Raw genomic sequence first — 13895 nt, 5'->3', positions numbered from 1 at the left:
TGTAAATATACTGTAGCAGAAACAACATCACTATCTATCAATCACCCTTACCCATATAGCAACAGAAGTGCCACTAAACATGGCAGATTTTCTCCACCAACGTAGGAATCTTTTTGGAACGCAACAAATATGACAATCACAAGAAATGCTGTGATACAATAATTGCACTGAAACAAAACACAATACAATAGAGTTAGGAGCAGGCAAGTGTGGAATTCCACACTACGTATTTAAACAATTCTTTTTTATATCAAGGTCAACTTTAAGGCATACATTTTGTAGTGTTCGACAATCAAAGATGAATGTCATCAAAGTTAGGATTGATTTAAACTAATGTCTGTATAATGTGACAGTACAAAATGTATACAAATGTAGTTTACATGCAGTATGTTAGTATTTGATGTATTCAATGGTGTATAGCCCAAATAAAGATATTATTTAAGATTGAATATATAAATTATTTAACCCAAAGTATAATGTCATGTATCAATGTGTTGCATATCAGAATCTATATACTCACCAAATCCCATATAAAATGAGTAATCCAATAAATTGTAGGGTTCAAACCACTAACAAATTGTAAATGTTTAGCATTGCTTGATTTATCCTGTATGAGATACACCACAAAACTGGCTGGTACAAACGCCAATGCAAATACAGTAAAGATGGCGATACCGAGGTCTACTGAGGCATAGAGACTAGAAAAATAAAAATATTAGTCAATATAATTTAATAGATTTGGAATTTAAAATTAAACATACCAGTTATACAATACAAATACATTAATTATGTTGCAATGCATACCAGGCAAATAGTGTGAACTTTCAGGCTCACAAGTGTTTTGAGATTTTCTTTTCTGTGTGTTCTTTGATTTATGATCTACCGTAGTTGTCCGGGTAAGCACCTATATGCCCGGGCAAACACCCACCCACCAATTTTGATACAATAAAGAAATTGAGATCATGTCCAGGAATACGCCCAGGGGGTCTTTTCCTATTTTTTGTTCGTTGTATTAACAGTTGCAGTCTGATAAATGTCTTGAAAAAAAAAAGTCAAACGAGGAGTGAACACGAAATAGCTGTGGTAGCTAAATAGGTAAGTTCGTGTTCTCCTTCAGGGCCTGCTGTTTATGTAATTTACATTTATGTTTCAAGATTTTTCACCAGAATCAAATACATCATGGCTCTGAAAAGGGCCATTTGTGTTTCCTTAAAAACTATTCAAGCAAATCTTACAGTATCGAGAGCCGCGAAGCAAGTGTCGCACTCGTTCGGCTTTGGCGGGGGAGGTGATTGAAAGCACATTGTTTTAGCATTGTAAAATATTTGGTAGCAGCTTGCGAATACATAACTAGGGCCAGCAATTTTGCAATGTCATGCCAATGACTTGACCTCTATGATGAAACACTAAGTCTAGTAGTCATGTCATTCTTAGCCAATCAGTAAAGCTGATGCTTAAAGGTCAAAGATGATAGAGCTGTTTGCACGCGACACCATTTTTTTGTTTTTTTATTGTGATTAGCCATGCTGACAGATTTAATGTGCAAATACTGTAAAACATGTTGGAAAAGGGACATACAATTTTAGCAAATTGTGGTAAAATGACGTAATATCGAATGTTGATTTAACGAATCTCATTGCTGATTTCCTGTTTTCACAATACTTTTCAGTCACGCGCCAAAACAAATGCGCAGTTATCATCTCCATAAAAACAAAGAAAAACTGTAAAGTTTAATTTGATTCTGTTCACAATGATAACAAACTGATTCAACAGGGATTTGAAAAAGTGGGCATCTTTGCTGCGTTACATCTATTTATATTGGGACTCAAAAATACTAAGTATTACATGTACTAATTTCCATAATAATATATCATCACTTCATTTATTTATTTTCATTGAAATAATGACCACAATAAATACGTTTATTTTTTTGTGTTAATTTACTTTTCAATAAAGTGTATCTATCATGTCAAGACATTTTATTTTGTGTTGTTTACAAAGAGTGTGTAGAGAAAAAAGACGTTGTTTGACAGACATTTTGAATTTATAATAAAGTCATTAGCGTCATCTTGAATTAGTGAATCAGTTTTCTCGCTAAAAAGACATGGTCGTGAAAAAGGCATGTTTTACAGTAGTGTGTGACAACATTGACGAACTTCAGGACGAAGTTGTAGGGATTTTGTAGGATGGTGACAGTGACGTTGACTTGGACTATGAGGGTTTTGACTTTGACGATGATGGCATTGAACATGCAAATGGAGATCTGTGAGGTTTTTTCAAACAACTGTGAACTTTCGTAATTTTTGCTGTGTAAATTCAAAAATTATTATTGTTCATGTTTGACTGTTGATCCAGTAATTGTCAAAACTGGAAATAATTCTATGCAATTTAACCTGTGACATTTTAGTTCATTTTGAATTCACACATATTGGGCGTGTTTGATTTTCATTATTTCTGCTTTATTTGTCACATTATAAGCAATAAATATTTGTTGTTACACTTCTAATGTTGCATATTGTTCATTTATTTTTGTTGCATTTTTTCATTTGCCATTCTATTTCCTGCAGCAGTTCGATCGTTTTTTGCTAATTTTAGTTTTTTTGCAGGGGGTGTCCAGGCATATGCCCATCCCTATTTTTTTGGCAATTTTCTATGTTCAGGACCCTGAGCGCTTACCCAGACAACTAAATTGAATCTAAAATAATGAATCAACATGTACATGAGGTCAGTTTACTTAATGCTAATTTTCTACCAAATGATGATGATATTGAGGGGTTATGTGAGTTTTATGAATTATATATTGTGAACAATATTAACAAGACAGTATAATTTTGCATAGAGTATACTTTGGTTAATATCTCAACAAAAATATAGTTAACGATGGTGACAGCCAGCCCCCATGAACTTTTACATTGACCTGACCAGATAAGGGTTAAAGTGTAAACAACGTCACAGGGGTCCAAGCCTTACAATTTTACCAACTTATAGGTACACACATGCTACAAATAAAATTTCAGATTAGTGTTAATACATACTAGAGAATATAATCCATTTGGTCTTGTGTTCTGTTCATTGGATGATTATACAATGTTATACCATACTCAGCAGGATCTTCATTGACTGCTATGTTAGATCTTAATAACATATTACTGAATATATTAATGTAAATTGGTAATGCATGCCATCCTGTGTTGTCCCACCATACCTGTGTTCAAAAACAAACAATATCATTATTTTTTGTATTTTACAAGATACCTGTTAAAATAGCGCCATTATTTCATCAGTGCAGAGAATTGAAGATATAGTCACAAAATAAACAAATCTGACTGGGGTAGCTACATACTAAGTATCAAAGGAATTGAGGTGATAGTTTTCAAGAAGAAGATGGAAATGTAATTATTGATGAACGGACAACAGACAGCTCTGCTCTGCTCCGCTCTGCTCTGCTCTGCATTTACGATGATGAGCATATTTTTGGTGAAGATGATGAGTCTAAAGTGTACAAATGAAATAAATGCTTCTGTGCTATGGGAAAACAAAAACAAACCATTTCCTAATGTATTTGATTGATATATATATATATATTTGTAGTACAGAAACAGTGCACTTCTGTGTGTGGAGTCCGGTCAAACCCTGGTGGCAGCCATATTTGTTTTTATTATTAGAGTACAATTACGTGCGTAATCATTCTATATTTGGAATTTGCATTTCCTTATATGGTAGGATGAGAATACTATATAATTACTGCATGCTGTAAGTTATGGCGTTACGATGACAGATATATAATAATATATATTACATTATCTTACCTAGTAACCCTAAATTAGCCATATATTGAGCCAATCTGTGAAAAAATTTAAAAGAAGCTAATTTCAACTGATTTTATAAGGTATGGGTCTGGACAACTACCAAAAAAAAAAAGAAGGGGAGATAGGGGCTGGGGAAATTTTTTTATCGGAGGTCAAAGGTCATTGACTTTTGCCAAAATAGCTATGATTTTTGTATGAATCATATTTTATCATCAGAATACGGTATATAGGTAAAATTGGTGTCAAAATGCGCAGAATTAAAAATGAAAGAAGACTTAAATAAAAAAAAACTCTTTGCATCAAATTTTGACCTCCAAAAATGAGGACAAAAAGGAAAAGGGTTTCTAAATTGCCATTTGTAGAGGAGGTCTTATGTTATTGAGCCAGTCTAAAACACTCGGCCATACTTATTAATCATACCTCATCAACACACATGGTATGTATATGACCTAGTATGGTCTTGGTATAAAACTGATCTGATCACATTGGATGGCCAGCTGGGTTTTCACGCTATGGGGCAGATCAAAGTAACGACTCCAGAAAACTCAAATCAACTTGAAGTTGATGAGAATCGGAAGTTACAGAGAAAGCCAATCGTTAAAAGTGAAACTCTGTCAAATATTGAAGGCCTGCATAATTATGTGCCACAACGAACAAACGCCCTACTGGAGATGAAACTCATGAAGTATGAAGACCTTCAACACAAAGTACCAGAGAAATCCATCCCAACAGATGATTCGGTCATAGACTGGTACAATGGATGGATAGAGGGAAGAACCGTTCATCCCAACTTCATGGCTTTCATGCATCAGACCTACAATGGACTAGCACTGAAATCCTCAATCGAGTTTCTGCCAATCATCAATGCGAATCCTAATGACATGCAGACAGTATACACTACCATCACGAGAGCTATCAAGGGAACGTACAAATCTCCAGCAATAATAACATTTGATTTGCCTCTATTCATTAAGGCATCTCAAATTGTTAAGGAGCAAAAGTTGGCAGTTGTTGTGAGGCTTGGAGGATTTCATTTCCTTAAGAGTTACCTTGGCTGCATCGGCTACATCATGGATGGCAGTGGTTTGGTAGAAGCCATGGAAGTCATCTATGGACCTACCACTGTCAAGTACATCCTGAAAGGTGCAGCATACTCAAAGGCACTGAGAGCACACTTCTTGACAGATGCCGCGCTGGTCAAACACATGATGGGAGGAAGTGACAAAGAAAGTCTTGATGAGACACTCAAAGACTTGCACAAAACATCAAGAACGGCAAAGCTATGGGTTTTGTACCACAAACTTGTAAGAACAGCACAAGATTTCATCTTAGCAGAAAGACTCCACGATTGGCACGGACATCTAAATGCTGTTTCTAAGATGATTGGTATATTTGCCACCGCTGGACATGGTCAGTACGCCAAATTTGGACGCATGTACCTACAAGAGATGCTCAGACTTCCAGAAGATTATCCTGAGGTTAGTAACTTCAATCAATCGTTTTGCAAGTAAAATCATTATCCGTCTTTTTTCATTAATTGTTGCTTGTTATCATTCTAAAGATCTGACTATTTGTGTTATTGGCAGGTGTATGAATCATTCATGGAGGGTAATCATACAACACGTTACAGCATTGAACAATTTTCAGGACAATTTTCTGACCAGACAATTGAAGAAACACTTATGAGGAAAGCCAAGTCAAATGGAGGTTTGACACGTGGAAGAATGCGCAACGAAAACATTTTCACATCTGAAGCTTCTAAGCGACCTGATGGAAGATCTGATTGGTAGTAAACGGAGTAAGAGGACTCACAAAGACATTGGAGCAAAGCGTCTAGAAAAAGACAGCCAGTGCGTCAAGATGATATCTGTGTGGTTTTCAGCTCACAACCCATTCATAGAGGTTAGTATAGATCTGTATCATCTACTTATAGTGTCAGATAAATCATTCCACAGTCCACATTTGAGTAAAAATTTTTGAAATATTTTCTTATCATCTAAAGGGATTTTTCATTTCAGGTAAATGATGTCAACATCATTGCTTCACTGTCTAATGGGATAATAACCATCGACAAGTCAGTTGTCAATTGTGATGATGCAGTGAGAATAGGATATGAAATGCAGAAGGATCTTGATGATGAGTCACCTGTTACAATCATGAAGACATCGAAGAAATGCAAAAATCTAGCTGACCTCCAGAAGAAAGTAAAGGTAGGGGACAAGAAAATATACATCGAGAAGACACTACTCTTCAATAGATTGATCATCATGGCAGAGAGGAATGAAGGTATAGAAGACATATTCAAATTTGAGTTGACCCCTGTCCCAACATCTCTCTTCACAATGGACCGCATGATGAGGAAACCCAAAAAACTAGAATTTGGCAAGATGCTAAATGAGAAAGCTACAAAACTCGACGTAGACATGAACAGCAAGGTGCATGTGGTTGATGGAGGATGGCTTCTTCATCACGTAAAATGGGCCAGCGGAGCAACTGTCAAGACTATAGTTCATTCTTATGTCAGGTATGTTGACAACAAATTCAAGAATGCTACTGTCGTGTTTGATGGCTACGGGGAGGAATCATCAATTTAAGACCATGAGCATATACCCCAGATCGCTGGAAAGAAGGTTTCTCCGGACTTGAGTGTCACACCGGACCTGACTGTGTCATGTAATAGAGAGGTATGCCTGGCAAATGAGAAGAACAAAGGAGCCTTAATCATGATGTTATCTACAGAGATGGCAAGACAGCATATCACTGTACGCCAAGCAAAGGATGATGGTGACAGACTGATTGTTAGATCTGCAATGGATTTGGTCGTAGGTGTTAATTCCCCAGTTGTTGTTGTCGCCCACGACACTGATATTTTGATTTTGCTCTGCTATCATAGACCTATCGACTGTACTAACTTGTATCTTCAAGCAGACTTTGGTGGTCTTTACGACATCTCTACCATAGACATCGGTGACCGTGAGGAGTTCCTCTTCAAGTATGGCTGGTCTGGAAACGACACTGTTTCATGCATTCATGGACATACCAAATGTGCTCTCTACAAATGCAAATTCCCTGCCAGTGTCATCACAACATTCACAAGTAGCACTTCACCCGTCTCCAAAATTCGAACAGCCGGATTAAAAGCAATGCAGATCACATATGGCTGTGGGGATACTCCTCTCGAAAAGTCTCGCTATCTTAAGTTCAAGAAGCAAGCAGCCAAGGGAAAGATCGATCCTGACCATCTACCACCAATGGAAAATGCAACCGCTCAACATTCCCTGCGCGTTCATCTTCAAGTTGTGATATGGAAGCATCTGAACACCTCTATTCTTGAACCCAAAGGAAGAGGATGGGAATTAGATTCCAACAGAAAACTCAAACCAAAGATGATCTCTGGTGGTATTGCGCCAGACAACCTTCTCAAAGGAATCTGCTGCAGCTGCAAGGATGGCGAAAGGCAATGTCAAACCATGAGATGCAGCTGCATGAAAGCTGGCATGTCATGTGTATCTGCATGTGGAGTGTGCTGTGGACATTGCGACAATGAAACAGATAGCACAGATGCAGAAGAACTAATTGACAGCGATGAAGAGGAAGCACTATAATCATTCATTTATTTTGTGTTACTGTAAGTTACTGTAAGTTTCAAGTTATTATCAGCATCATTTTGACCTTGTATTTGGTGGTCAAGACTTGGTATAAAAGTCATTGTCAAATAGAGTTTGACCCATTCATTCTGTGCGTTTTGACACCATGTATGATCATCAATTTACAACATGTTGTAACTTAGGTCCTACCATTGTGATAAATAATAACCCCTACCGCCTCAATAAGTAGAAAATTAACATCTTAAATATTTTGGGGATTGTTGGTTATTTTTAAAAAATCAAAAAAAAATCACGAATATAGCATGTTCACGATAGAATGAGTAGTTTTGACCTTTGACCTCATTTTCTAAGGTCAAGACTCAGTCCAAAGTTGTTTTTTTTATATTCTTTTTATTTTATTTTTATTTATTATTTTATTCCCTTTTTAATTCTGCACATTTTAACATCAATATCATCTATATACCATATTATGTTGTTGAAATATCAATCATATGCCATTTTATGTGGAAAAATTAACTTTTTTGACATTTGACCTCATTTTTAGAGGTTAAAATTTGATCAAAAAAGTTGACTTCTATTTTAAGTCTTCTTCCTTTTTTAATTCTACACATTTCGACACCAATGTTATCTATATGCCATATTCTGGTGATGAAATATGACTAATAAAAGAATCATAGCTATTTGGGCAAAGGTCAATGAACTTTGACCCCCGATAAAAAAGTTTCCCCAACCCTTATCTCTCCTTTTTTTTTGGTAGTTGTCCATACCCATACCTACCAAAATCAGTTGAAATTAGCTTCTTTTAAATTTTTTCACAGATAAACCTTTAGTTAGGGATACTAACCTTGCCATTGTCCAATGTTGCCATACTCGACACAACTTCATATAATTTTTGAATTAAAGAAGGATCAATCTCCTGTATGAAAACAAAAATGTAACTTTGGTGATTCAAATCATGTAACCATGGTGATTCACATCATGTAACCATGGTGATTCACATCATGTAACCATGGTGATTCACATCATGTAACCATGGTGATTCACAACATGTAACCATGGTGATTCACAACATGTAACCATGGAGTTTTATAAAATGATGTGCTAACTGTCCAACTGGCTGTCTTATAACCTAACATTAATCGAAACAGACAGGCACCATTGTATTTTGATGTGTTATTATCACATTATGCCTCTTACAAATAAACAACTAAAAACAAAAACTCACCGGCAAGTTTTCTGTCATGTTTCTATTAACCATCTCAGTGACATTATTCATGGCATTTTGAAGAATATCTTGATTAACTGCCAAACTATTGACATCAATAAAACTCAATCCACCAAACCTTTCCTGAATGTAATCATTGTATGTTTTCATCAAATAATCTGTAATGTTCCGCTGTGTCAAGTTATTCATGATTTCCGTGGTCTGAGTCACCCTGTATGTGGGTTTGGGACCACCAGCTTCAGCTTCACAGACCTGAGTACCAATATCACAGCTACACGGTGGCGATGGCATGTCATTGCTGAGATTAAACTTCTGAATGTAGTCTTGTACCGACTGAGAAACATCTGTGAACATCCAATCAGTGGCTTCCTTTTTCATACAGGGTAAATCCCTGAAAATCAGAAACAATATGTAACTGTGTCCTTCAAAGAGAACTATGTTCTAAGCTATTTGTGTCTGTCCTGAAGGCTGATATGACATTAGTACAAAGTATGCGCTCAGGCAGTACAGTGATCATAGTGAGAGGCGCATAGCGAATATAGATGTGTACTTGTACTGCCTGAGTGTATACTTTGTGGTATTCTTGTGATAATCTTATTATTATACCAGTGCTTGTATAATAAATTTTGTGCTATGCAAACTTTGGTGTTCAGTGACAAGATTTCATTTCCGTTGCATAATTTATCACTCTTTTGCATTCAATAAATACAAAGGGAAGTGTTGAGCATTTTCCAAATAAGAAAGACATTCAAACACATCTGTATGGCGATTTATGGATGGACATTTCTTTCGTTTTCAATGTCAGATGTATAATAATAATAATATTCACTATGCAGCATTCACTATTTAATCTTCATATGTTTAAAAGATAAAATAATTATCCTACACAGTGTCCCTATAGAGAGAATATGTCCTACAACACTGACTGGTATACACACACAACAATTATGCCACTATATGCTCTTCATGTTCTAATATAGTATGTGGCAGAAATGTTTCACTCACATAATGAAATGAAAGAAATTAACTTGGTAGCAAAATATTTCATCTCTAGTCATAAAACAATTTTGTTATTTGATTTGCTGGTAGATTTGCATCTGGTGTTTTGAGATACCCATACATATCCAGTAATTACTTTAAAACCAATGCTATCAACTTACAAAATGGTGGGTTCTGGCACCATGCATCTGGTACCAATTCCTGGCGTATAATGTAAATTCTGTTCCAAATTCAGTGACTGTTCACTATTCGGGGCATCTTGGCTATAAAACGTCTGTAGTTGTCGGTCAGTGTATATCCATGGCATTATCTGTAGAGCAGGTTCTTCCTGAATTGGAGGAACCAGTAACGAACAAGCTAACATCAGAAGCACAAAGAACACTGGCACCAATACCTGCAAATATATCAAGTTATTTAAAGTAATAAATAATTACCTGTTGTTATATAGTAAAAAACAAATGCATGTTAATATGTATGACATTATGATTTTTATTTTGGCTACCATTCAGTCAGCTTGGATTTCAATGTCAAACTTGTGCACAAGTGTCACATGATGTATGAAGTACACATTAAGTTTGAACATGATCATTCAAGGCATGTAAGAGATATTGCTGTAACAGAATTCATTAAACTCATTTACATTGACTTAACCAGGTTAAAGTTAAAACAAAATGGCCACTAAGAGGTCATATTGAATTTGATCTGGAAAACAAAATGAATCACATTGTGTCAAGTGTATGTACTGAGATTTACCGGGTAGTTCCAGAATGGCAAAAATATTGCTAGATTTTGATAAACTTCGAACACAACAAGCCATGCATGGCACAGTCGCCATTAGTTATCGAATTTAAGATATATAGTTTTGTTTATAGTAATATAGCTGGAATATAATCATGTCAGGAATATGATTATGATGATTGTTTAACATTAAAATGATTGACATTTGTATCTGATCGTCAAATGAGTACTTGTCCATATTGAGCATTATTGCTCTGGAACAGCATTGATTAAAACAAAATCAGCCATTTTGAATACATGTACCATACTTCCCCGAGTATAAGCCCAGGGGCTTGAACATGTAAAATCGGGAAAATTAGTGGCTGGGCTTATACTCGAGGACCACCTCAGAAAAGATCATTTTTTGGGGGGTTTAAAATTGTAACACTGAAAATGAAAAATCATCCAAATTACATTTTTTGTTCACGGCGCAGGTCTCGGAGAAATATTACGTCTTTTTAATTGCCACAACACTTTTTACAATAAAGAAACAAATATGTTCATAAAAATACAAACATTTTATTACAGTATGGTTTACATACCGTCTGAATTTATGGTGAAAAAATGGGTAGGGTCTGTAGGAAAACTGTCGAAGGCAAGATCTTTATCATTATCTTCGTTGTGGAATGTTTTTGAGCACTTGCAAACTCTCGATACAAAGATATTTTCGCCATGGTGTTTTTCATCATGATTTGACCTGAACAACTTCCTTTGACCTAACAGGTCATGTCATTCGTTAACCAATCAAAATGCTGTGTCGTACAGACAAAGTTTCCCGATTATTTACATAGTAATTTTTTCAACGCAATGCGGAAGTGAATTACTCCGATGTTAAAATGAGATAAAATTTCGACAAAAAGCTGTGATTTTTTTCCCTAAAGCTGTTGATTTGAAAAGTAAACTGAGGGTGGAGGAAGTATTTAAACGTTTCACGGTCGCTATCAAGTCATGTCAAAGAATAGTTTGCTCGTTCACATCCCATTCACGAAGGTCTCAATGGACAGGATTATTCGGAAAAGTAAAACGATGTTCAAAAGGAATATGGATTAATTACGTACGTACGCCGGCCATGCACTCTGAAATTAATGCGTGTTTTCTCGTAAAAGCAGGAACCTAACTACCGTACCAATCCTGATTATTATGCAATGAAATACACTTTTTACTTGCATATTTTAATAAATGTCGATGCCCAGTAAAAAAACCCTGGGCCTATACTCGGAGATGCCTTCAACTTGTTAAATGTCTAAAAACAGAGGGTGGGCTTATACTCAGGGAGGGACTTATACTCGGGGAAGTACAGTATATATCTATAACATGATGTGTAACGAATATTTAAAATTTGAACATAATCAGAGAAAGCATGTCAGTGATATGGCTCTAGAAGCCCATTCATTAAAACAAAATGGCCGCCAGTTAGCCATTTTGAATCTGATATGAAAAATAAAATGACGTGCATCAGGAACCTGTAATGTACCAAGTTTGAACAAAATCCATCCAGCAATACTAGATATTTGATGATTTTTTTTTTAGCACAAAAATGGCCACCATTTGGCCATTTTGAATAGGATAGTCAAACCAATATATCTGTATATCTATAACATAAAGTATGATGACTATTTAAAATTTGAAAATAATCAGTCAAAGCAAGTCAGAGATATGGCACGAGAACCACATTCATTAAAACAAAATGGACGATAGTCAGCCATTTTGAATCTTATCTGAAAAACAAAATTATTTGCATCAAGGTCTCATAATGTCTAATGTATATACCAAGTTTGAACAAAATTCATCTGTAAACAGCCGAGAAATGCTTGATTTTGATGTTTTTTTAGCACAAAATGGCCACCATTCGGCCATCTTGAATCAGATTGTGAAACAAATTGATGTGCTTATGTATAATATCATGTTCTATGTACGAGTGAAGTTTGATTATGATTGGTCCAGACATTTCTTGGAGACAGCTCCGGACACATGCACGCACGGACGAATGCACAAGGGTCGAACAGAGACTTAAAATAGTTGTCATTCTGAATGCGATCATTAATTAAACACATACATTGTAGATATGTGTATGATATATGTATATGATTGAAGGCGATCAGCCCAGGCATGTCAGGCAGGTGGGGACAATGAACATTAGGTCACACAAAGGTCAATCCCTAAATTCTCCAACAGTTAAGTAATTTGTAATAAAAACATTTTATGGTAAATTTACCTGTGCAATGAATGCTTTGAGATTTCTTCTTGAGCCGTGAAATCTTTTGATGAAAAGTGCCTCAAACTGTCGAACAATCTTTCTGGCACCAGTGATTTGGTAACTTCCCATTGACTTCAAATCACCACAGTCTTCAAAGCAGGATTCAGTGTCAGATTCAGCATCTGTTATAGAGATACACACATTTATCATTCAAATGGTTATTATCACAGAGATTCAATACAAAATGGGATGCCTAATGAATGAAATATAAGCCTCTGAAGGCCAAATTTGTTGATGATGTCTGAAAGTCAAAAGGGTCAAACCAATGTTTTGCTGAAATTCTCAAATATTTCCCCAGAAAATGTTGATGCAACATCATTAGACTTTCATATCATTTTCTATAACTTGTTATTTTTGACCAAATAGACACGATTTCCTACATGTCCTCATTAAAATTTTGTAATTCTAGGCTTTGAATGAAAAGTGGCATTTAAAATAACGAACCACCAAAAAAGAACAATCTGTTCTGATGACTGCCCTCTATAGCCCTTGGAGTACCAAAGTTAGTTTTGTTGTGTTCTCGATTTCAAAGCAGAACTTTCAGATGACTTCCGATTAACTCATGAATAAATAATTACAACTTGTGACAGAAGTAATAAATTTATGAAAATGAGACTTCCAATGTCAGCGCATAATAAGGCAACAATTGCTGGGAGAAAAAACTGTGAAATCAACATAAAATGAAAACTCTACCCTGCGTGTTATCCATGTGGTGATTTAATGATTTCGGAAACTCCACATAACCACTGCCTTCACTTGGAGATGAGGGTTCCGGATTATTCTTGTCGTATTTCACAAGTACAACTGATGAATCACCAGAAGGTTTTAATGGGCGAGTAATGACATCCATTGCTATATTGACAATAAATGTAATGAATACAACATTAATATGACATTTAGTGTGATGTGAAACAAAACTAAATTCATAAAAATAAACTATAAAGCAAAAAAAAATGTTGAACACTTTTAATACCCAATCTCCTGTAAAATAAAGAATGAATTATACACAATTCAAAATGATTTTTTAGATATGGTAAAAATGAGGTAGCAAAGCTCATTTCCATGGAAACGATGACAATGACAAGTTTGGAGAAAATGTAATTTGTTTGATACCAAGACCCCTATTGTTTATACCTGAACTGAAATGTTCAATACAGAATTTACATTTTATAGATCTACTGTCACTCCCTCCTCTCTGTCACTCCCTCCTCTCTGTCATT

At 35.6% G+C, this 13895-nt stretch overlaps 1 protein-coding gene across 1 annotated transcript in view; it reads right to left on the bottom strand.

Moving 5' to 3' along the window:
* The window catches only part of LOC102809967 (phospholipid-transporting ATPase ABCA1-like), a 104169-nt gene that overhangs the window by 31022 nt on the left and 59252 nt on the right, over positions 1–13895 (bottom strand). The window contains exons 33-40 of the mRNA XM_085503538.1: positions 13369–13527; positions 12634–12797; positions 9803–10035; positions 8643–9033; positions 8262–8333; positions 3036–3205; positions 521–698; positions 52–167 (exon numbers count right to left, since the gene is read on the bottom strand). Of these exons, the coding sequence (XP_085359664.1) occupies positions 52–167; positions 521–698; positions 3036–3205; positions 8262–8333; positions 8643–9033; positions 9803–10035; positions 12634–12797; positions 13369–13527 (1483 nt within the window). The remainder of the gene's footprint in view (positions 1–51; positions 168–520; positions 699–3035; positions 3206–8261; positions 8334–8642; positions 9034–9802; positions 10036–12633; positions 12798–13368; positions 13528–13895) is intronic.

The sequence above is a fragment of the Saccoglossus kowalevskii genome, chromosome 9, assembly GCF_978046115.1.
Source record: "Saccoglossus kowalevskii chromosome 9, keSacKowa6.1, whole genome shotgun sequence".
Lineage (NCBI taxonomy): Eukaryota > Metazoa > Hemichordata > Enteropneusta > Harrimaniidae > Saccoglossus > Saccoglossus kowalevskii.
This window is presented reverse-complemented; position numbering and strand designations above follow the sequence as displayed.